At 46.7% G+C, this 25,319-nt stretch overlaps 1 protein-coding gene and 1 long non-coding RNA gene across 3 annotated transcripts; one reads left to right on the forward strand and one right to left on the reverse strand.

Moving 5' to 3' along the window:
- Positions 1–6: 6 nt before the first annotated feature.
- Positions 7–2,723, forward strand: LOC118605295. The gene is made up of 2 exons (XR_004952052.1): positions 7–685; positions 1,210–2,723. It is a non-coding gene; the product is annotated as an uncharacterized LOC118605295 (long non-coding RNA).
- Positions 2,648–22,325, reverse strand: POLR1B (RNA polymerase I subunit B). Of its 2 annotated transcripts, XM_036224684.1 has the most exons (16): positions 22,060–22,325; positions 21,355–21,660; positions 19,946–20,113; positions 19,633–19,779; positions 18,301–18,433; positions 17,642–17,778; positions 16,822–17,045; positions 15,523–15,694; positions 13,986–14,157; positions 13,115–13,396; positions 11,904–12,037; positions 8,271–8,441; positions 7,720–7,876; positions 4,931–5,127; positions 4,301–4,554; positions 2,996–3,878 (listed from the first exon to the last, which is right to left on the reverse strand). In XM_036224684.1, exons 2-16 carry the CDS (start codon positions 21,529–21,531, stop codon positions 2,996–2,998), a joined length of 3,408 nt encoding a protein of 1,135 aa, XP_036080577.1. In that variant the 5' UTR covers positions 21,532–21,660; positions 22,060–22,325. The 2 variants fall into 2 exon arrangements, with proteins under 2 accessions (XP_016008679.2, XP_036080577.1); XM_016153193.2 differs by lacking the exon at positions 22,060–22,325 and having other exon boundaries at positions 2,648–3,878; positions 21,355–21,531.
- Positions 22,326–25,319: the final 2,994 nt, after the last annotated feature.

Here is a 25,319-nt window from a genome sequence, read left to right on the forward strand (position 1 = left end):
GCGCATGCACTCACTGTCCTTGCGCCAGACACTGGCTCTTGCGCGTGCGCGGAGCCAGCCGGAAGGGGCGTCACCCCAGAGCCGTTTCCTGGTTTGCGTTACCCAGATGCGTCCCCTAGCGGAAGCCTAGAAACCGGGGACGGGAATTTTCACCCAGGCTCCTCTGCAGTGCCTCCTGCTGTGGTGATTAATCCGCAGTGAGTCTGTGTCCAGGCTGCTCCGCGGTAGGAGGTGGGGCGTGAGTGTTCTCAGTCCGAGCGGGGCACCGGTCCCGCAGCGAGCACGCAAAGGCCCTGGCCAAACTAACCCACGTGCAGTTGTCGCAGCGTTTCAGACAAAGCTGCTTGACAGCCACTGACACTTGGAGCTTCTGCGTGCCCGTCTGTGAAATGGATGTGACAGTGACACTTTTCCCTGGGGCACAGAGCCAGGTCTGTCCTTGAGCCTAACAGCTGAGCCGGCCACGGCGACAGGTTTGGAGACACATGCACGGAAGTCCTTTCACCCAAGGCCCCTGCCTTCTCCTTCCTGCAATACCTTTCAAGTATCTTTTGGGTTGGAGGAAGGGATAATGGACATGGGACTCTGTGGCATCGAATGTAGACCGAGTCTTCAGCCATCCGTCCCTCTCCTGGGACAAAGAAGTCAACCTGGCCTTGTCCCTGAATTGCATTCTCAAGTCCAGGTACATCACATGGGTTCCCACAGGAAGTGGCTCACAGAGCTGGGCCCGTAAGTAGGCACCATGAAGTCCCTAGCGTGGGGACACTGCTCTTGGGAAGGGTGACATGCGAGCCCGACTTCTGGTTGCCTTTTGGCCTTTACACTCTGGAGATCAGGCGTCTAGGTGATGTAGGGTTGAGGATCCTGTGTGTCCAGAAAGAAGGCAGACAAGCCACTTAGAAGATAAGCAAAAGATGCAAGAGTCAGTCACTGCCCAGATGCAGATAGCCCATGAGACGTACAACATCATCAGCCGTCAGGGAAATAGGAGCACTATCAAGTGCAGGTCAGGATGGTTGGGTGGACAATGGCACAGCCACTGGGAAAAGTTTGGTGGTTTCTTCTAAAACTAAACTTGGCAAGTTCATTCCTGGCCATTTGTCCCAGAGAAATGAAAATGTCCTTTCACAGAAAAATTGTTCGTGAATGTTCAGAGCAGCTCTGTTTGTAGCCACCAAAACAGGGAACCACAATGTGTTTCTACAGGTGCCTGGTTGAACACTGCCACACCCACACATGGAGGACACACAGCTGCAAAAAGGAACCAATGCCTGATACATACAATGGCCTGGATGCACTGCAGGGAATTGTCACATGGACAAGGCATCTTAAAGGTTACAAACTATGATTCTATTTATATAATACTCTTGGAATGACAAAATTACAGCAATGGAGGGCAGACTCATGGTTACCAGGAGTTAAAGATTGGGTGCAGACAGATATAAGGGATCAGCACACGACAGCCTGTGGAGACGGAGCAGCTGTCTCGTGTTGGTGACAACAGTGAACAGACCCCCTACAATGAGAACGTGTAAAACTGATGAGGACTCAGCTCTGTAACCTGTCCCAATATCAGTCTCTGTTGTGAATCTGTAATTAAAAAGCTAAAAAATTTTGTTTTCACTATTTTTAGTGCTGCTGAAAAATACTGGAAGAACCTGGACAGACAGCTGTGGGGCTGAGGCATGATGACTGGGGTGGGGTGGGGCAGTCCAGATTGGGTTCTGATGGGAGCATCAACCAAGAGTCAAAGTGTTTTTCCTTGTTTTTTTCAAGAGTTTCAAGAAACAAAGCCAGGATACATCTTGGATACTTATTTCTGTCTAGTCTTATCTGCCTATACTTAGTGACAGACACCTAAACCCAAACTAAGAAAAGAGTGATCTTAGGAAAGGTCTTCACAAGAAAGAGCATTTGACACTTACACAAGTATATGCAACAGTTATTGCCAACACTGTGAGAGTCAAGAATGGGACAGCCCAGACGTCGCACTGGACAGTAAGGTACAGTGGAATACAGAAGAAACAGCCACTGGTTTTGAGAGACTGTGAAAAAATGTAAAATATCTCCATGCATTTTAAATATTTACTATATGCTGAAATGGTATTTTATAATAGCTATATTAAATAGCTATAATACCTACATTATAGTAGCTATATTAAATAAGGTGTATTATTAACATTATTTCTAAGATAAACTACCTTAATGTCCCTCAAGAGGGGAATGGATAAAAAATGTACTACATACGTATGATGGATTATTCAACTTAAAAAATGAGACCCACATGGATGAGCCTTGAGGATACTAGGCTGTAATAAGCCAGTCACGTCAGCATCTAAAATAGTCACTCAGCAGAATGGAAGGGTGGAAGACAGGGGCTGGGGACGGGAACACAGTAACCTGCTGTTTATGGGTGTGAAGTTCTTGTACAGGGCAAGTGTGTACAAATCTGCTTGCAGCATGGTACCTGTGACAGCGCTGCACTGTCCACCTATGAGTTCCCTCAGAGAGCAGATATCAGGTTCACACACATTCCCCAAAGGGGCAAGGACACAGAGGCTTTTGGAGGTGGTAATCTCCCAATGGTGGGAACTTGTGCATTAAACATGTGCAGTGTTTTGTACCAATTCCTTCAATAAAGCTGTTAAAAATAGTTATACTTTAATGTGGATGTAAGAAAATACAAAATCACACATAGCTTGTGTGACATTTGTACTGGACTGCTCGGCTCTCGATGACAGTGACAGCTACAGCCTGCTGAGAGTGACAAACACCCCAGGGTCGGACTATTTACCATACACCCTCCTTGTCCTAGGAGGGTCCCTATGGGACATGAGAACCACGAGTGGAACTCAGCCTTGGCAGTCCCCACTCCAGAGGCCAGGCCTGGTCAGAGCACAAACCACCTGGGGACTTCACAGCGACCTGGACATGCATCCAGGGAGTTTCCTTTCATTCCAACCTGGCAGCTTTGACCAGAAGGCACACCTGGTCAGACCACATCCAGCTTCACTTTGATGTTCATAGCCGCCAGTTCTGCTACAAAGTATCGGAAGACATAGGGCACAGACACAGTGTCGATGGTGTCACTGCGCTGACACACAGTGCAGCTGTACTTCCTGTTGCGCATAGCTGACCAGGCAGGAGGTGGCTTCTCCAGTAGCGGAGACAGCAGACTGCCACACCTGACACACACGTGGGCCACTGAGCGGTCAGAGCAGTTGAAGAGGCGGTCGTGGAGCAGGAAGGACGTCCCGTGGGCCAAGAGGGCGTCTCGCTCCATCTCCCCAAAGCGGATCCCGCCCTGTACATTCCGGCCCCCAACAGGCTGGTTGGTGGCTCTATCCCTGGCCCCTGTAGTTCTGACCTGGAACTTGTCAGAGACCATGTGGCGTAAGCGCTGGTAGTAAACCACACCTATGAAGATGTCTGCCTCCAGCTCCAACCCACTGATGCCGCTGTACAGCCTCTCGGTGCCATAGAAAGCATAGCCAGCAGCCTTCAGCATGTCGCCGAAGTGCCGCAAGGCTGAGTTCTCCTCTGAAAAAGTGAAGGGTGTGGCATCCTGGCAGAGCCCATGCAGGGCCGCCGACTTGCCAGCCATGCTCTCGATCAGCATACCAATGGTCATGCGCGATGGGAACCCGTGAGGATTGAACAGGATGTCAGGGACCATCCCACTCTCAGTAAAGGGCATGTCCTCCGCCGGCCACAGTCTGCTCAGGATGCCCTTCTGCCCATGGCGGCTGGCAAACTTGTCTCCGATGGTCGGGTTCCGGGGAACCCTCACTGTGATACAGACACACTTGAATTTCCCCGTGCCGGCGTCGTTACTGCACACTTTGATGTTGTCCACGATGCAGCTCTCCTTGCTCCTGGAAAACATGGGAGTGACATTCAGATGGTCAGTTCCTCGTATGGGTGTGTGCAAGATAGGCTGAGCTCCATTTTCCAGTCTCAATAGAGCTGGAATCCCTGACAGTGCCCAGAAGTGATGGTGCTGGCTCCGTTCACCACAGAACTAAAACAGTATTTTCAGTGAGAGGCCTGATAAAACCAACGTGTTGGCTAGGAAACTTTCCCACATCACCGCTAGGGGGAAGACCAAGTCTGAGTAAAAGTTTTAAAATAAACTGGGCCTTACATCAGCTGTTAAGAGTAACAAGTAGGAAATCAAAGGCAGCATGACAGATAACACATGGTCTCACCTTGGAAAAGCACACTCAATCACCACGGAGTCACTAACAAGTGTCACTTATCCCCCTAAATGCCCTGCCAGACTCCTGCGACGACTCACGTGTAGAGCACCACGGCACCATCCCCACCGTGCAGGCTCACGTAGCTGTAGTACGGGTCACCATAGCGAAGCCATGCGCCCACGAATGGCAGCCCGTCGCTGTCCAGCTTCTGCGCCGTGCGCGGGTCCCCCGGCTTGACTCCAAACACCAGGCTGTCATCCCCCTGCTTGACTTTTTCTGTGAGGTCTATGAACTCAGACTTGTAGACACTGCCGTGGGCAAAGCCCCGCTCCCAGGAAGCCTTGCTCACAACCTGTGGGGTCGCAGGGTTGTTAATCTAAGGGCCTAGTGCCAAGGGAGGGCTTTCAGAGATGGGTCATTAGTGCGCTGGGCATTGGGTGACTGACCAGCTTTCGATTCAGGGCCCGCACTCCTCGCCACCTGGGTGGACTACCAAACCCACCTCCAAACGCCCTAAACTCTGACTGTGAAGGTGCGCCGAAGGCGATAATACCCAGGAGCCTTGCACGGACATGACTCAGCTCTGCCTGGAAATGCGCAGGGCACATGCGCGTCCCAACATCTAGCGCCCACCCGCAACGCTACGGCTGTGACTGGGACATGGAAGGGCTACGTGACATTTGGCTGCATGGCACCCTGCGGGGAGATGCTCTTGGCACAGAGCTCACCATGGCATCTTCCATGTCGTAGCCAGTGTAGGAAATAACAGCGACGATGGCATTGGTCCCGATCGGGTAGTTGTCCATGTCGTAGTGATCATACATGCGTGGCCTCACCAGGGGGCTCTGCGGAGTCTGCAGGCGGTACAGCTTGTTATCTGACCGGTCCCGGTACGTGAGGAGAGGGAAGCCCATGGTCTGCTTGCCTACAACGGAGAAAGCGCCTCAGCATGTCTTTGGCCTGGAGGTGAGAGGCACGACTGGAAACTACTAGATATGTATGCACCACAGGGGAGGCACAGACCCATCCTAGGCTGCCTGCAGTGTGACAACGAAGCAGGCCTAACCAGGTCGGCAGTGTCCAGACAAAAAAGGAAAAGGGATGTAAAGAAAGGGTATAGGATATCAATGCTGGGGGCGGGGTGGGGGGAGGGAAGAGGGGAGGGCCAGTAACCATATCTGATCGCTTTCTCACAGGCATAAGGCAAAAGATCAGCATTTGTTAACCCTGGACACTGGGTAGGCAGGACGCTACCATTTACAGAGAATCACTTCAAGAAAAATGATTCTAGGATGTGGTTCCATAGTGTAGTAGTTAGCATGTCTGCTTTACACGCAGAAGGTCCTGGGTTCACTCCCCAGTGGAGCCACGGTCCATGTTCTACAGCCATGCCACCCTGAACAAGCCCTATGTCTTCTCTCAGAAGCTAAGCAGGGTCAGCCTAGTTAGTACTTGGATGGGAGACCACCTAGGAAGACCAGGTGCTATTGGCATAAATAATAATAATTTAAAAAGGAAAAGAAGATTTTAAAAACTAAAGTATATATGCACAGTGGAATTTTTTAAATACGGAAGACTTCCAACTCCCAGTAATAGCTCCTCCTATACAACCGTCCTCAACACACAAGACCTAGAAAAAAAAAAAAACCAAACCACCATACACACTCACACATGAACACACCCATCATATGGACACATACTCCTAAGAGTGCTGAACAGAAACCAGAAGCCGGAGGCATTTTCACTAAGGCAAAATAACTGCACTGGGTGAATCTCCAGTTCAGTTTTGATTCTTCTGGCCTGATGGCCCAGTCAGTGTGGTGGCTACAACTTAGAAACGCAGTCTCACTGGCCTGAAGAAGCAGGCACAGAGTTCAGCACAACAGCCACAGAGTTAAGGGGTTGGAGCGGAGAGCCTTCGAGTCTGTACACAAACCCAGTCCAGGTCTTTGGTGGACCCCAAACGACATATGCAGTGTCGCTCCCCACAACCCCAGAGAGCGTGCTTCAGCTGCTGTGTCCAGCTAAGTCGTCTACCAGTTAAATTACAAAACCAATCCGCTTCAGAGGAACATAATGACGGTCCTTAAGGCATATCATCCCCAATATCTATGACATGATCCATTATCATCAGACATACAGTCAATTGATGAGCCATCCTGAGATGGCCCGACCAATGGAATTAGCAGACAACACTCCTTGGAGAGCTGTGCTCAAAAATGTAAAGGAAAATATGTTCACAATGAAGACAGGAATCTCAAAGATAATAAAAATGATAAAAAAGAAACAACTGGGAATTCTAGGTTGAAAAATGAAATATCTAAAATAGAACAAAAAGGCTGAACATGATGATGGATCAAGTAAAATGATCCAGTCCAAAGAGAAAAAGATAGAAAAAAGAGAACAAAAGCCCAGCGGCCCACGAGGCATCAAGGGCCTAAAACTATGTGAGGCACAACTGAAATCTCAGGAGAGGGAATGGGCAGAAGTGTTATTTTTAGAAATGGCAGAAAACTTTACACGTTTTATTAAAAACTATTTTAAAAAACAGATTTAAGAAGACCAGCAAACCCCAAGCAAGATAAACACGATATCGCATTTGGACACACTAGTCAACCTGCTGCTAACCAAGAATAAAGAAAAAAATCTTAAGGACAGAGGAAAGGTAACACTGCATACAAGGAAACGACCCAGTGGCCACTGACTTCTAATGAGAAACAAGAGCCCAAGAGGATACAGCTAACATCTTTCAAAGGCAGGAAAAAAACCCTGGTAAGTTAGAATTACATATCCAGTTCAAGTGAAGAGAAAATAAAGATATTTCAGAGAAATAAAAACTCAAGAGATTTTGTAGCCACCAACCTGCAACTGTAACAAATGCTGAAGAGTTTTCAGGCTGAACGGAAATAAACTCCCTGAAAACTGAAGCATCAAGCAGGAGTGAACAGCACTGGTGACAATGTCGTGAATGCTTGTAGTCATCACAAATGGAACCACAAGACTGCAGACAAACCCAAGTCACAGAGTTCTACAACATAAATTACCTGTTTCTTAAAAAATGTCAAGAAAGACAGAGAAAGGCTAAGAATTTGTTCTAACAAAGGAGACAAAAGAGACACAACAACTAAATATAGTGTGTGTAACCCTGGACTAGGTGCTACATAGACAAAAACTGCCATTAACATATTTTGGGTACATATGGTCAACATTAGAATAAAGACTATAAAATGGTCTTATAATATCCATGTTAAACTTCCTGATTTGAATTATAACTGTCCCTGGTTACCCGGGTAACCAGACCTGTCAGGAAAAACACAGTGAATTCCCTAAGGGAAAATGGAGTGCAGGCCTGCACCCGACCTTCCAATGGAAGACAGTACAAAAGAACAAAACATGAACAGAACAAGGTCAAGGGTTTATGGGAGTTCTTTGCCGGGTCCTGTGACTTCTCTGAGCTGGGAAGGACCCACAGACAGGCCAACAGCACTAGGGGTAGGAGGCGCCTCCCCATGCTCACCCATCTGGCACTGGTACATGTTCCGCGGACTCTGGTTGTGGTCTGAGAAGGGGATGAAGTTGGCAATCACGCTGAGCAGGCTGTGAGGGAACAGCTCCTGATGTGTGGTCACCCCCGCCACCACCTCGGCCTCAAACACAGCAATATTCAGGAAGACCTGTGGGGGTGGGGCGTTACATGCTCATGGGGCTCAGTGCGACTTGTAGGGACCCACCGGAAGCCTGCAGCTGGTGACCTCCACCCCTACATTCCACCCTCGCCTACCCAGGCCAGAGTGTGACCCGGACAGGGGCAGGGGTGTCCATGCTGCGCAAGGCCCAGTCTGCAACTTCGAGGGCTGTGAGTGGGTGGAGGGTGGTGATACAGGAGTCGGGGGCAGGGAGGTAACCCTGACTCCTCTGGCAGCGCAGTGGGCAGGGACAAACTGCCCCCAGCCAGGGGAGTGGTGAGTCTCGGCTTCTGCCAAACACCGAGCTGTCCCGAAACCATGTGGACAATGATAGCCAACGAGCGGGCTGGCACAGACGTGACAGGCCGTCCTGTAGCCTCACCTGCTCCATGGTTCCGACCAACTCCTCGTGGCCCAACTCCACATTCTGTACTGGCCGCACCAGCCTGCAGGGGTTGGTGAAGAGGAACAGTCCCGGGTACAGGCTTGGTTTCCCTGTCATGGGGATGAGGACCACCTCCATCCACGGAGGGATTCTTTTCTCTCGCAACACCTGTTTCCAAAAAAGAGAGTGGTCAAACCAGAGATGCTTCTTCACACCAGCCCTGCGTGGGAGGTGGCTATGGACAAGGGGGTCAAATAGGCATAGCAGCATTTTAGGAAACTGGATCATTTACCAGGACAAACCCAGCGCCCTGCTGGTCTGTCCCTCACGGATGCCAGTCGCCTGGACCAAGAGCTAGCCAACTCCTACTTTCTTGGGGTCTCTGCCCCACTGTCAAAGACCAGTAAGGGCTGTGAGAACAAGAAAATGTAACCAAGCTCATGGCTGGAGACAGGATGGGCAATTCTCTTGTCTAAAACATGCTGGATTACTGGTCTTATGCTAAAGTATATTTAATGAATAGACCTTCTACCTGGGAATTAGAAAACAAACCAACCAAACAAACAATTCATCAACTCCTGGGTGATAGAAAAAATAAAAACTAACACCATGGAAATTTAAAAAAAGTAATGAAACCTCCTGCCAAACCTTACAGGGATTCACAAACACATTATCAATAAAAATGAAACAATGCAAATAAGTGACCTAAATGCTTAAATCAAAAGTTAAAAAAACAAAATAACACCTCCAAAAAACACAGGTAAAGAAGTTATGAGGAAGATAAAACCTGAAATTAAGAAATACAGTATAAAAAGAGAGTCAAATAAATAAACCAAAATTCTTGGTTCTTAAAAAAAAACCTCCAACAAACCAATAGTTAACCTAATCAAGAGAAAAAAAAGGGGGGGGGGGAGCCCACAAATACACTAAGAAATGACGAAGGCGAAAAAAATCCACTGAAACAAAATTTCAAAAACATAATGGGTCTGTTTTGTATATCTCAAAGAAACCAAGATGAAATACATAAAATGGAGGTTGCCTAAACAGATCTCAGCAGAGGTAGAAAGCTTAGAGACAACCGACTTCCACATTAGAAATAGGAGTGTCAAGGCCCAGAGCCAGATGGTGTCATGGGAATTCTTACAGACCTGCCACCAGACAGACCAGTGCTGTCCAAACTGCACCAGAGCATGGAAAACTAAGGCAACTTGTTCTTTTTCATAAAGCCAAGATTTATGTGTCGATTTTTAAAGTCCTAATAAATTATTGATATTTAAGAAAGTATTAGCATTTCTTAGAGAAAATAACACACTGACCAAGTGAGGTTTATTCCAGGAATTTAAGACTTGTTATTCATCACTATTATTCAAGAATGGTCATTATTAGGGAATTACTATGCCTAATATCTAAGGGAAAAATCTTATAATTTTCCCCAAAGACGGCAATAAATTAAACACAGAATCAATGTACAACCACAATCACACTTCCAGGTGGATGCCCCAAAGAACTGAAAGCAGGGACGCTGACAGATACCTGCACATTCAAGTTCATAACAATGTGAGTCACAGTAGCCAAAAGGTGGCAGCAGCCCAAGTGTCCACCGAAGGATGATGAATGAACACAACGTGGTCTGTGTATATTTATATACACACACGATGGAACATTATTCGGCTGTACAAAGGAATGAAGCCCCGACACATGATACAACATGGATGAACCTTGAAAACACTCTGCCGAGTAAAATAAGCCAGACACGTGAAGACAAACACTGTGTGGTTCCACCTATAAGGCACCTCGTAAAGTCAAGTTCACGCAAAATGAAAGTAGGACAAGGCTGCTAGGAGCTGGGGAGGCCGGACGGGGACTTGCTATGAATAGGCACAGGGCTTCAGTTTGGGAAAACAGAGAGTTCGAAGGATGGATGGGCTGATGGCTGCATGACAATGTGAATGCACCTAAAGCACTGAACTGTGCACCTGGGCATGATTAAAATGGTAGATTCTGTTACATAGATTTATAAAAACAAAACAAACCCCACAAGGACCAGTCTTGGAGGGTCAATTTCTGACACAACAGGCGCATCAGAATGAACACTTACAGTAGAATCCTCACGAAATAAAACTATCATCAGTCGGTAATCTCTGCCAATGTGAATAAACAAGCAAGTAAATAAAAGGGAAACTCTCCCTACACAGCACAACCAACACACACAGAACAACTGATGGCCAGGAAACAGCTATCTGGCAGCCATCGCAGCAATAATCAATCAGCAAAGACCATTGATGCAAGAGTCACCATCCCCCAGAGCATTCATCCACTGGGGGTGACAATTTGATGAGGAAAAGGGCTTTCTCCTAGCTTCCAAATATCACTCCAGAAATCACTTATTAGGGAGAATTTGTAACAAACGGTTTAGTAGACTAACCTAAAGAACACAGTCTCGATCAATGCTGACATCACCAACCACAGGACAAGCCAAATGTCACTCCAGAAATCACTTATTAGGGAGAATTTGTAACAAACAGTTTAGTAGACTAACCTAAAGAACACGGTCTCGATCAATGCTGACATCACCAACCATAGGACAAGCCAACATCACATGCCCCTGAATCTCACTGTGAGAAAGTGACACAACATAAATTAAGGGGACAGTCTATTACACAGTAACTAAGAGAAGCCAAGATATGGAAGATGGAGGGACCGTTCCAGATTCAGGAAGGCTGTGTGACACAACTACATGGAAGAACATGGGATCCTGGACTGGGTCCCAGACTCAGAAGAAAGGCACAACTGTAAAAGCCACCATTGAGACAGTGGCTGTGCTCTGGGTCTGACCATGGTCCTGGCCAACCTGTCGCCTTAGTTAGTAAGTGCACTGCAGCTGCTGAAGAGGAGAAAGTCCTTGTTAAAGAAAATACACTGAAATCTTGATGAAAAGGGGACATGTCTGCACAGTCCCCTCAAATGGCTCAGAAAAAAAAAACACATGTAATTATTTATAAAGTGCATATAAATGACAACAATTGGGGATTTGGGTGATAGGCAAATGGAGTTGTCTGTGCTATCCAAACACCTTTTAAGTGTGAAATTATATCATAGTACAACAATTTTAAAAACTAAAAAAACCTCAAAACTAAACAAATTAGAACAGAGCACGAGCGCAGTCCATCCCTCTGCCAAAGAGCCTTCTGACACCACGGCTGCTGGGAGAAAGGGACACCAAAGAGTGTCAGTCTACTTGACATTTTAAAAATGTATTTAGAGACCTAGAAGGCAAGAGGGTCTGACTTATATCTTGCATATCTTTACTAGTACTTGAAATGTGAAATCTGTATTTTGAGGCCCCTATGTGCCACTAGTATTTACAAAGAAAAGCTCAAATTTGTTGGGTAACAGACTAAGGCCTCAATGAAACTACTAAAAAAGGTGCACAAGTCAAACACCTGTCAATGGCCCCGGCAAATGACGTCAGTACCAGGGGGTGTAAGGTAGTTTCAGAATCAGCTTCTGCCTCCCTGGCCCTAGGCCCCAAGCACTCTGGACTGCCCTGGGCTATATATACCTCATGACTACAGTAGGATGGAAACCCAACATGAGGGGACAAAACAACTCACATAGACCCAAGGTCACCTTAAAACGTCGAAGAGAAGCCGAAACACTGGGAGCAAGGTCCTTGTCCACCCAGCCCACCATGATGCCATCCAACAGGACAGGGTAGCACTCGGTGTACAGCCGGTGTGGCGCTCCATCCACTGGCGTGACCCCTGGGGAAGGGAGGACAGAGAGAGCTAGCATGTCAGGACACCTTTCCAACAACGGGACTCCCTCCAGACGGGCCCATGGCCACGTTGCCACCCTAGATGTCCAGTGGTCCTGTGTCTGAAGCAGAATGGCCACACAATGTGACATTTCCCATGTCACCCATCACCTTGGAACCTCTGTGGGAAGTCACATTCCCACTATGTCTCCTCCCCTGTGTCAGAGCTCTTCTCATCTCTCCTGCAGGGACTCTCTGACTCTCCACATTTTCCCCTCCTTTCTAGTGTGTCCTGCGCTTTGATGTTTTAATCACTAGTGGCAAACAAAATGATTCTTTTCCTTGTAAAGCAAGAACCTATACGTTACATCACCATATCTTATGACTCTCGAGTAATTTCTGAGTGACTTCCTCTGGGGCTCCCTTCTCCAAGGCCACGCTTTTCTTGGCAGAAATACTTTCAAGCAGAAATTTCTCAGCTCTTGACTCAACGGCTTACTGGTTGCTTGAGTATGCTACCACCTGAATCCTGACATTTCAGTGTATGGCTATGAACCCCCTGGAGACCCTACCCACAGACCTTCCAGACACAAAACACGCTGTCTCTCAATCACAATGGGAGACCCCCGGGACCAGAAAACTGAAAGGGACATCGTGATGTCTGACAATAAACCCAGACCCAGCACCAAAGCTGAGGGACAGCACATAAGACAGCCTGCCAGCAAAGGCAGAGAGAGTTGCTACCTGGCCCCTGGGAACAGAGGCTCTGGCTCCAAAGACCTTAGGGTACACCCTGGACAACCTCCTTTTTAACCATCTACCTGCACATTGACAATTTCCCACTGGGTGACTCAGTGGTCAGCCCAAAAGGTGCAGGTACAGCAACCCAGATCTTCCTACCCACATCAATGCTTTGACCTCTTTTTTCAAGAACAAATCTGCAACAATAGGAATTTCCCTTCTCTCCATTTGCAAACAACATACTTGAGCTTCTACAGGGAAGCCCCACCCCAGCCCCCTGCATGAAAGGGCAGGCTAACCCTCTGGGGAACCCCACTGGCCCCAGGAAGCGTGCCCCACATACCCAGGCTGCACAGCAGAGCTGGGACGGATGCTGTGTACACAAACTGCGTGACAACCTCGCAGACAGCAGTCAGGTGGTTCATCAGGCCGCAGGGCTCCCCATCTGGTGTATGCACAGGGCACAGGAAACCCCAGGACTCAGGCAGCAGCCTGCGCACCGTAGTCGTTCTCATCTTGGCAAAGTCGGCCCCTCTGTGCACGCAGCGGAAATGGGACAGGTAGCGGACAAAGTTCAGCTTGTCTGCCACAACGCAGAGTCCTGAGTCTTGCAGGAAGCCGAGACCTAGATAAAAGTCATTCAAAATTAGGCTATGCTTAAAAAAAATAGTCTTTTTATTTGCAGCTCTGATGAAAAAACCCCAGCGCACACAATAAATCACAGAGTGGGTTATTATCGAGTTTACTAGCTCTAATGAGTGATAGAGCTTACAAAAAGTAGGAAGGCTCCAGATTTCAGACTGTTAGCCCCAACTAGGTCCCTCCCTCCCTCCCTTAAGATACGACCCTGAATCAGCAACAACGTAGCAAACACTCAAGCAGGGTGGGGGATGAGGTGGTGGGGAGGGGCAGCCACTGTGAACCCCAAAAGAATCTGCGCCAGCATCCTGTTAAAAAAGAGCAGATTTCTGGACCCTCAACTGCCACTAGCAAAACTTCTCCGGGCCACTCTGACACAAGCATTTGAAGGATAGAATGTATAAGAACCGCACTGACCACCTGCACAGGTGACCTTCCCTGAGAGAGCTGAGCTGTCTTTAGTTTTCTGAAAGGAAGCAGAGAACGTGTGTGTGACTGCCAGAGCTGGGTGTGAGCTGTACAGGCCCCCTTCTCCAGAGCCATCTGACCACATGGAGCCTGTCATGTGGCCTCACCTGTCTTAGAACGCAGATTCCCAGTAGCAAGAAGGTATTCAAATGGTTTCGTCAGGTCTGTCCCCAGATTAAAAATCTTCATCAAACTCTCATTGTTCAGGGACACGTTGGTCTTCTGAGCCTTCTTGTCTATGGCTAGTTTAATAGATACTAACCAAGCTTCCATTTTTTCCTGAAATAAGAAAAAATTTAAATTATACATTTACAAGACCAGGTGCTGTAGGCATTAAATGAATGAATGAATGAATGAATGAATGAATGAAAGATTGTGAGATGACAAGGTCCTTGTAATCTGTGAGGTCAACCAATGGTTGACTTGCCTAAAATAAATAGATAGATAGACAGACAGACAGACAGACAGATAACACATTTACTTGAAAGGTTGTAGTGAAATTACCAATAACAGAAACTTCTGCCTAATCTCACCTTTCATCAGGGAAATCCTAGACTATGGAAAACTTTCACTCTAATTTTATAGATGAAGCGCACAGAAACAAGTTTTTGCCCTTCAGTAAGGATTTAAGTAAAAATTACTGACTAGATAAGGAATTAGGAGAGTTTCACTTGTCTTTTCTGTCTTCCATCCCACTATACAATCTCTTAGATTAAATCACTTTTAAGGATAACATTTGAAATACAAAACACCACCAAATCGAATTACTCACAGCATCATTTCTGTGCCAACACCTTCTCTGCACGCACACATATACACGCAGAGCTCTGTGCTCTAGGCCACAGCAGTGAACACTGACTCAGCGGGCACTGGACCACTGCCCTTGGCTACACGGGGTATCAGGTCCTGCAATTCTCAGGTTACCTGTTCTCATCAACTGACCAATACACAAGCTTGTTCTATGTGTGTTTCTATTGAAAGACGCCTATTTTATGCTGCTGAAGCATCGCCATTGAGCGCTTAGCCAGCAGCACCATAACTCAGGCCTGAACAAAGCCATCTAACGTTACATTTCTTCAGAAGGCACATCCTGGCCTGTGTGCTCTTAGGAACCTCACCCAGCAACTCAGCACCATGCTTGGGGTCACTTTTAAGAGTGAAATCATCTACCCAGAGCATAAAAATGTGAGAAACACAGCACTCAACGGACTCCTGCTCAGAGCTTGAGCTGGGACAAGAAGGCTGAGCATCACCTCCCAAACTTGGCAGGGAACAAGGGCATCAGGAGACCCCGGTTTGTAGTGCTCCACGAATGTCAGTGAAGGCCCACAAAAGTGTGGCAGTACTGACATCAGGGCCCCAAGGTGTCAACAAAGTGAGTGGCAGTGCATTGTGTGTACAGGCCACTCATGCGTGATCATCCACATCATGGCCAAGACGTGCTGCTGTCTTTACGCAGCCTACATAGAATATCAGACATTTCTGACCTGATACAAGAAGGTGTTTGGTTAAGTCCCTTACTGCTGAGTAATCGAACAATAAACCAACCAAACTAGAGGTTGTAACTGTGCAGAAAACAACACTGCAGGTGTCACCGCTCTATGCACAGTTATAAGGGCCCAGATGAAGATAGCAGGCACCCACCTTCAGAAACATAAGGAATAGCTGCCCGGGAGTGAGCACTTCCTGGTTCACTAAGCTATCAGGATTCTCTTCCATGCACTCTCCTCTGGCCAAAGCAAAGAGCTTCCGGGTCATAAAGCAAAGCACATAAAACTTCTCAGTATTGGATTTCAAGTGGATACAGATGCACTGGCTGTCAAGAGAGACAAAAAAAGCTTAATATGATTCCATTGCCATTCCTTGCCACCCTATTCACCAATACCCCTGGTTCGTGTTTACTTAAGTCTTTGCTCATTTTCAAAAAATCGCTTTCTACTTTATACCAAGATCAGCAAAGAACAGGATATTGTCACAAGGCCCAGAGCTGAGCTGGGTAACTTGGCAGTGACAAGTCACACGCGCTATTGAGATTTCTGAGTTCGCCCTGGGCAATGCAAGGCAAAGGGCACTGATACCTGCACAGTCACAAACCTGTGTGCAGCTTTTCACCCCCAAAACCTTAACTTCCATTGCCCCTTGGTGTCCTGGGGGATCGGCTCCAGGATCCTGTGAACACCAAAGTCCACAGTCTCTCAGGTCTCTCACATAGGGCACAGAAAGGCACCTAGGTGGCCTCAGGCACCCATGGACTCCCAGCCCAGGACCGAAAATCCTGTTTTCCATCCACAGCTGGCTGAATCCACATATGTGAACCCAGGAAATGGACAGCCAACTACAGTTACAGAAAAAGCCCACACGTAAAGGGATCCATGCAGCTCAAACCCGTGCTGTTCAAGGGTTGGCTGTAATTAAAGCGGAATGAAGTTCAGAATTCAGTTTCTCAGTCACACTAGCTGTGCAGGGGCTCGGCATGGCTTGTGGCTGCGTATGAAACGTACTCGTCTAGACCAGGGCTCCTTCAATAGCAAGAGTGGTCACATGAGACAGAGCCTCTGCCTCAGGAGACAAAGACATAATGTCAGCAACTCTCAAATGTCAGAAGGAAAAATACTTTTAAGCACAGAGAGTAAAGCAAATGTAGTGAAAAGTGTTAACTTATGAACAAATGTAGTGAAAGTGTTCACTTGCGCCCAATGTACTCTTCTTCTAGCAATTTTCAATGTTTGAAATTATTTCAAAATAAAAGGTAGGAAAATCCAATAGAATAAAATGATACCACCACAAACAAGAGGATGGTGAGGCGGAGCGCCAAGCTCAGCGGCCCCTGCTTCTCCAAACCAGACTCTGCCCCCAGGTCATCCAGCTTCCTGGATGGCCACCAGCTCAACCACAGGTATACCCTTCAGCCCCAGGAGATGGTCAAGGCCAGTGCACACATACTTAAACAGAAACTCCGCAGCCTGCTCGCTAGGGTACCAATCAGGAAGACTGAGTTTCACTCTGAAGCGTTCGCCGAGGTAGCTGAGGACCTGCTTCTGTGTGGAACAGCCCTCGTCCATCACAACCCTCAACATCTGAGAGACAGCGTTCCTAAAAAAGGAGTCCCCCTCTTTCCCTTTGATGAGCTCCTGAAAAATCTGATAATCAGAAAAGCTGACAAGTGCCTAGAAGAGAAAAAAGGTTTCCTTTTAAATCACCAGTAATAACTAAACCATCTAATTCAGTAACAATTCTCTCCTACTTTTTTAAAACCCCAGAACAATGAGTTTTCCACTATTGTTCAGGTGAAATGAAACTTGCAAACTAGGGCAGTGCTTGTCACACAGATGCCACAATGACTTCCTAATGGTCCTGGCCTCTTGGAATTCACAGCCTGTGCAGTGTCCCCTGCCACAGGACCAGGGCTTGCTGACTCTCTGGAGAAGACGAAACCCCAGGGAGAGGAACCAAGTCCCCTGGCCACAGCCTGTGCTGACTTGGGAGCCACCTGGAAGAGGGTCCTCTAGCCCTGATTGGGCCTTCTACATGATCGCAGCCCCTCCTGACACCCACTGTGACCTCTGGAGACCCAGCCAGATGGCCCAAACTCCTAATCACAGACACTGGGATTAATGTTCACCGGTGTGTTTTAAGCCACTGACTTCCAAGGAAGCACATCACAGAGCAGCAAGCAGCCAGGACAGCATGCACTCCAAGAGCCCTGTCCGTTCTGCACCACAAATGGCCGCGTCACCAGAGAAACACACTCAGCAAGTCACACCTTAAGTGCAAATCCCAAAGGCAGGAAAAACAGCTCTTTCCGGTAGATGAAGTTCAGCATGACTGTGCCGTTCTCTAAGTAGTGGAGGTTCATATTGGTGGCGGAGTGCTCCCCCCTCACACAGTGCATGGACACTCCTGTTGACACAGCGACACAACCACAATTCAGTGATCCTGCAACTGCTTCAATCTTTATTTTTCCCATAATTCTTTTACCCTCTCAGACATAATTAGAGCCAAATCACTAAGTTTAGCCAAGACTGGCAATGAAAAATATCTCTGGATCTTGCCAATGTCTCCTGGGATGCAACATCTCCTTCAAACAGAGGGCAGGTAGCTGTCAGCGGAGACGCCAAAGGGAACATGGTGGTAGCTGAGCCAGAAGGCTCTGGGGCCTACATGGTCTCTGGCACATCAGGCCACCTTCAGCTTCAGATGCAGTAGCACAAACACACGTGTTCTTTCAGTTTGAAATAAATGGAAGATAACATAAAGTAGGTTTCCTATTATGAAAACTTTACACAGAAATGCTTAATAGAAAAACAAACAAAAATGTACATAAACAAGAGAAAAAAACATCAAAGACTACTTAGATGCATTTCCTTATAAAAAAAGGCTTAAAACTTCCAAAAGAATGTCCCAAAACCCACTACAACTTACCATACTGAGTATAGCCAGGCCCCCTGGCTTTCCACTTCGGTCTTATCATGGCAATGGGGAAATTTCTCCGAGGCATAATCAACAGTCGAATGACCTTTTCAATGCCATTGATTATAAAATAGCCTCCCATTTCCTGTCGAAGAGATGAATTATAATGTTAAACAAAGATACACAAGCTGCTGTGAATGTGAACAAACTAACTGCACACATCCACCTCACTGACACAGATGTGACGCAATGTGCAGGAGAGGTACATGAAGGTAACAGGGGCCATGGGTCCCTGGAGAACTGTCAGAGTGCGAATTAAGTCTTCTTAAGCACACAAAATAGGTCAGGGGCCTGGGAGAAAAGTATGGAAGGGAATCAGGGTACTTTCTCTACTAGACAGGCTGGAAGTAATTTGCCTTTCTGTCCCCTAAAATGACTTCATCTTCGGACGACATTAAAACCAACCAACCAACCTTACTCCAAAGAAAAGTCTAAAAGAGAAAACGATAACCATTTTGCTTTCTGGTGAGTACCATTTCCCAAATAAGGTAAAAAATTGTTGACTGTATGAAAGCTCTGGAAACCAGAAATTCGGATTAACAGGAAAGTATTTTCAATCGCTCAAGTCAATATCACATTTCTGATATAGTAGGCTAAGAGCCTACTATGAAGCAGGCACACCAGGTGAGGAGCTCTGTGATCACAACATCTAAGCCTCACACTGCGGGGCTGGATGGCTACTGTGCCCATTTTCAGCAGAGGACAAAGGCTCAGGGAGACTAAACTTTCCCAAGCTGCACAACTGGTAAGTGCAGCCTCTGAGTGTCAAACTCAGGTCTGACACCAAAGCTTCTTCCCACCAGATAACACAGCTTCCCCACTGTAGGCAGAGTCTGCGTGTCTCAGTTACTTCAACTCAATACTGCAAAGCCACCTAGCACAGCTAAAAGGAATGCCATAGGGAAGGCATGTGAACCATTTGATATGCTAAGAGTCTTAGTGTTGGTAAAGCAAACATTTTAGACAATAGTTTTGTGGGTAAAGATGACTTAAAATAAACCAATACACACCATTCAGAAAATTAGGGGAAAACCCACCAATTCTTCCCCCATAATGAAATTCTCAAATTGCACTCAAATTCTCAAATTCACTTTTTCATATGTGGTCTCACTTGAGATTCCTTAGGAGTCATACACAACATGCAGACAAGGACTAAACACTCCATTTCACCTTCATAGAAATTGGAGCAGAGAAAAACTGTCTCCCAGTGATAAGCCCCATCTTCCCAACTCAGGCCCTTTCTAACGCCACCCAGCCATGAAGGCCCAAGACCCCCAAGGTTACCTCTGGCTCCTCATGATGCTCAATGAGGGCTTTGGGAGGAAGGCCATGTAAGTTGCACAGTGTGGACTTCACCATGATGGGCACATAACCAAGAAACTGCTTAATGACCCCTTTTGAGACTCCATTCACTGCCCAGCTGATGTCGGCCTAAATGAAAAAAATTCCTTAAGAAAAAAGAAAATACCTAGAGCTACAAGAACAAATGAGTGTTTTAAAACAGGTAGAAGACCAATTCTGGTTACACTCTTTTAGGCACCAGCCTTATTCTCAGGCACATACAGTGTGCAAGTCACACACTGTCACCTGCACTCACTGTCAACTTTCCCCGGTAGGTGCTCCTGCGGCCTCGGCATTCAGCTGGATACACACTGAGCTCTTTGCAGATGCTCCCTTTGGGAACTGTTGGGGGACTGATGACAGCATCCACAATAGTAAGAGAGATACGCTCATCTTTGAAGGCAAATTCAAAAGGAGGTATGGCCTGAAATACAATTCACACTATTAAAATAATTGCCTGCACGTCTGAGGCACTTTTTCACTAAGACCCTTCCATATCCCATGAGTTTTCCACAAACTTTGTTGCCCATAATGCTAACATGCCACATCTAAAGAGATTTAAAGCTACGTCCAGTCTCCTCACGCCCTCACTACATACCTAAATTTATAAGGCATTAATTCCCATACCTGAGTGTCTGCCATATGTCAGATTCTTAGATGGCTCTAGGAAAACGAGTGTGTACAGAACAAAGCTGTTCTCTGAACCAACCGCCAGCCTTCTCTATTCCTACCCTGTGCCCTCCACATGCATAGCAACACTAACAGGACAGCTGCTAACAAAGTAGGGATACGGAAGCATCTTCTGGCTCAGGATTGAACACTCTAATGCCACTTTTTATTTTTTAAAGAAAGGCACGCTGCCACATGCAGTGCCTCATTTGGATGTATCTAGAGTCTAGGAAGCTTGACTAACTGACGTTTTCCTACAAATGGGCCTTGAGAGATTGTCTGGAGGTTCTAGCAGGGGAGCACAGCTACTCGTATACCCTTGACCAAAGAACGGTCCTCTCCTCTATCGGGGAAGGTCGTTCTCTTCCACGGAGTTCGCAGCTTCGGGAGGGACTCACATGGAGTACCGAGGAAGGGGACACCCGCCCAATCAGCCAGATTAGCCGAATCAATCCTGGCGATCAATGGGATGACAGATGTTGCAGCCAGATTGCCCTCACATCCTCTAACATCACTCTTTAGTCTGATACTTGCACATTTCATTTCGCGACAGCAAGAGCCATACAAAAAGGAAGGTGGTGACCATAGTGGTTTTTTCCCTCGCACAGCGCTTGTTGGTGCACGGAGGAGGGGTCACCACTAAGCTCTCCTACATACTAACCATGGACAGCCTACTCTCACAGGGAAGCACAGCGCACACGGGTCATTTCCTCGCCCTCACAGCACTTAGGAACTGTCCTACAAAACCCTACGGTCCCAGTCCTATATGAATTGGGAGATCACAAATACATCCTCCCCTGCTAGACTCAAGCCTGGCACGATCAAGGAGCACAAGCACCATGTGAGATTATACTGTGACCTCCCAGCCATCCCTCTGGGACTCTGTCCCCAGCCTGTGCCCCACTCACCCTGCCTCCCGAGTTTTCCCCGCCGCCCGCCTCCAGCCCGCAGGGCCCCTCTCGTCCGCGGGTCCGAGCTTGGAGGTGCCGCACTAACCTGCACCGCATGGCCAAGCCCCTCGCGCACCGCGTAGTTGAAGGACTCGACGTGCGCCTGCGTCAGCTCCTGCAGCGCTGGCTTCTGTTGCGCCTGCGGGACCCCATAACAGGGGTCAGTCAAGTGCTTGAGGCTGGGCCCCGGGGGCAGGCCCCGCCACCGGCCGCCAGAATCCATGCAGCCCTCGCACGCCGGACGCCAGCGAGTTCCCACAACACCGGAAGGAGGCGCGACGCCCACGGCCTGCTGGGAAATGCTACTCCACCGCTTCTGCCGGATCTCGGCCCGTCCGCTTTATAGGGTCGACTGGGAAGCGAAACGGTGGAGTAAAGGGGCCGGCGTAAGACTGTACCGAGGCGGAGCCGCCCCGCCCCAGGCAGTGTTGCTCTCGGGTTGTTGTCTGCTCTGTAGCCGGACCCGGGGATGGTGGTCTTCTAAGGGCCCCGCCCTCCCTGTGACCGCTTTCTGATCATAGCTTACGTCCCCTTCCCCCCAGACAGACCTCAGCCGCGTCACGGCTTCGCCAGAGAGCTGGCTGGCTGCTCTCCACCTGACGAGAGTCGCGAAGGCCTCTCAAGAGGTGGTCTGCGCTCGCTGCCCCCTTCCCACGTCTTGTGGGCCGGGCGGCCTCCAAGGAGTCTTCCAGCCGAGAGATCCTTCGTAGCTGAGTCCTAGGAATCGTCGTCTCCCCCCGAGGGGGCTTACCTGCCCGCAGACGCCTCAGCTGCATCCGTCGTGTGTCCGTAACGGGGCGTACCGGGTTTGTCCGGGGAGTGGACAGACAGCAGACACGCACCGAGGCTGTACCCGTCGGCAGTGTTAGCTGTATGCACGCCCGTGGCGCCATTGCCAGGATTCAGATGAATTAATCCACCAGCCTCGCGGCCCTTGGGAATCCCTCCCACCCTGCGGTTTTATCTGCGTTCCTAAGAGACTGATCTTTTTGCTTTCGTGGTGATGTCTCTGGTTTCGGCATCAGAGTAGCATCAGTGGCTTCATAGAATGATTTGGGACTGTTCTCTCCTTTTACATTTCTTGGATTGGTGTTAATTCCTCTTCAAACACCTGGTAATAATGTTCGCCAGTGAAGCTACCTGGTCCCGGGCTTTTCCATTTGGGAACTTTTTTTATTATTAATTCATTCTCTTATTAGGTCTATTCAGATTTTATCTTCTTGAGTCAGTTTCATTAATTTCGTTCTTTCTAGGAATGTGTGCATTTCACATAGCTTATCTAATTTTTTGGTATACGATGGTTCATCGGATTCCCTATAATCCTTTTCATTTGTGTGGTAGTAATGTCCCCTCTTTCATTCCTAATTTTAGTAATTTGAGTTCTCAATTTTTTTTTGTTAGTCTACCTAAAGTTTTTTCTATTTTGTTGATCTTTTCAAGGCACCAACTTTTGGTCTCTTTGATTTGCTTTGTTGTTTTCCTATTCCCTCATCTGTCCACCCTGTAATTTATTTCTCCCTTTTTTGTGGTGGGGAAGGAATTATTCTTTTTCTAGTTTCGTAAAGTAGAAGAAACTTAATGGTTATTGACTTGAGATCTTTTTTACTGTAGACATTTAAAGATACAAATTTACCTTTAGCCACAGCATTCCATACGTTTTATGTTGTGTTTTTATTTATCTCAAAGTACTAATTTCCCTTGTGATTTTTTTTCTTTGATCCACTGTTTATTTAGGACTGTGATTTTTAATTTCCATGTATTTGTGATTTTCCCATATTTCTTTAATGATTTCTAATATATTCCACGTGGTCAGAGAACAGATGTAGTATGATTTCAATTGTTTTTAATTTACTGAGGCTTGTTTTATAGTCTAGCATATGGTTTATTCTACAGACTATTCCATGTGCACTTGAGAAGAATGTGTATTTTACTATTGTTGGGTGGAGGGTTCTATAGATATGTTAGATCTAGTTGTTTTATAGAGTTTTCTACTTCCTGTTGAGCTTCTGACTAGTTGTTCTATTCATTATTAAAAATGGAGGATCAAAGACTCCAACTAATATTGTTGAATTGTCTTTCTCTCTTCAATTCTGCCAGTTTTTGCTTCATGAATCTTGGGGCTCTCTTGCTGGGTACATATGTTTATAATTGTTATCTTTCGATGGATTGATCCTCTTAGTTAAAAAATGTCCTTCTTTGCCTGTAATAACAATTGTTTCTTAAAGCCAATTTTGTCTAATTTTATTTGTCTGTTATTAGTATGGCCACTCAGGCTCTCTTTGAGTTGCTGTTCACATGGTTTATCTTTTCCTATCCTATTTGTGTCTTTGAGTCTAAAGTGGGTCTTTGTTAGATGGCATAGACTTAGATCATGGTTGTTTTGTTTTTCTTTTTAAATTCATTTTGTGAATTTCTGCCTTTTGACTGGAGTGTTTAGTTCGTTTACATTTAATGAAACTATTGATAAGGTTGGATTTAGTCTGCCATTTGATGTTTTCTATTGCCTTATATTACCAGCCCCCCGCCCCCTTCCTCCATTCTTTCATTACTGCCTTCTCTTTTGGTAGATATTTTCAAGTGTAACATTTTAGTTCTCTTGTCTCTCTCCATGTGTGTGTGTGTGTGTGTGTTATATTTAAAGTTATTTTCTTAGTGGTTGATGTGTCCTGGTGAGGGTCTCTTTCAGTCGGTCCTACTTAGAGATTGTTGAATTTCTTTCATGCATTTTAACACTTTTCATCAAAGTGGGAAAGTTTTTGGCCACTATGCCTTCCAGTGTTTCCTGCCTGTTCTCCTCTGTCCTCTTTTTCTAGGCCTCCTATTAACATGTATGTTGAACACATTCATACATGCCTTGGGACAGAGCTCTGGAGCACTGTTCCTGTATTTTCATTCCTTTTTATTTCTGTTCTTCAGATGGGACATCTCAGTCGACTTCAGATTTGTGATTCCTATTTTTGCCAGCTCAAACCCGATTTTGAACACCTCTACTGGGTTTTTTATTTGCATTGTTTTACTTTTCAATGCTAAAATTTCTACTTAGTTCCATTTAAAACACAATTTGAGAATGACACATCATTCTAAACCTCAATTAGCTCTTTAAACATATTTTACATAGCTGAATTAAAGTCCAATGCCCAGGCTTCCTCGAGAAATTTCTGTTGACTGCCTTTTCCCTCTAGGGGCCATACTTTTTTTTTCTTTGCATGTCCCATCATTTGTGTTGAAAATTGGAAATTTTGTGTAATTGGGCAACTTTGGGAACCAGATGCTCTCCCATCTCTGGCATTTATTGTTGCAGCTCTTTATTTAGTGACTTTCCTGAAATAATCCTGTAAAGCCTGTATTTTTTGTTGTTGTTGTGTGTGTGTTCATGGAAGCCTCTGCTTAGTTATTATAGTGGTCAGCTCGTGATTTTACAGATTTCCCTAAATGCCTGGAACCAGCAAGTCTCCCCATCTTTGCTGATGTGTGTGTATTTGTGTGTGTGTGCGCATACGCATGTTTGGAGGGCACACCTTCATGCGCAGGAAGGCAGCTGACAGCTCTGCCTTAGTCTGTACTTCCTGCTTGTCAGGAGTGAAAGCTGAGGGAATTCAGGTTGCCCCTGGTAGGCACACAGCGCTATGCATATGTGTGGCCCACTATGTTCTTAGGAATGTGTTGAAGCTTTTCAGAACCTCCTATGGACATCTCGGTTAACGAGGGACAATCTGTTGGCTTATGTGTTGGGTGACATGCTGGGTCAGCCTCTGATGGCTACATCTGGCCTATTTTTGTATATCACCTATGAGCTAAGAATATTTTGCATATCTTGTAAAAGTTGGGGAAGAGACGAAGAAAATGCAACAGAGACCTTGTATGGCTTGCAAAGCCTAGAATATTTACTACTCGGCCCTTCTCAGAAAGTCTGCCTATAGCTGGGTAACAAAATCATGGATTTGGACCACCAGTGATATCCTAGGACAGTCAAGAGAGACAATAAGATGAGAGAACCAAATGGGACAAAAG

Source organism: Rousettus aegyptiacus, unplaced genomic scaffold (genome assembly GCF_014176215.1).
Source record: "Rousettus aegyptiacus isolate mRouAeg1 unplaced genomic scaffold, mRouAeg1.p scaffold_m13_p_7, whole genome shotgun sequence".
Taxonomy (NCBI): Eukaryota; Metazoa; Chordata; class Mammalia; order Chiroptera; family Pteropodidae; genus Rousettus; species Rousettus aegyptiacus.

What these genes read in the sequence shown, in the direction of transcription:
- POLR1B (XM_016153193.2), bottom strand. Translation starts at nt 21,531, where the DNA reads ATGGATTCTGGCGGCCGGTGGCGGGGCCTGCCCCCGGGGCCCAGCCTC. An exon ending in CTTTGGGATTTGCACTTAAG is followed by an intron (nt 17,046 to 17,641) that starts GTGTGACTTGCT and finishes TTTCTCTTCTAG; the next exon opens with GCACTTGTCAGCTTTTCTGA. An exon ending in TGGTCGGAACCATGGAGCAG is followed by an intron (nt 7,877 to 8,270) that starts GTGAGGCTACAG and finishes CCACCCCCACAG; the next exon opens with GTCTTCCTGAATATTGCTGT.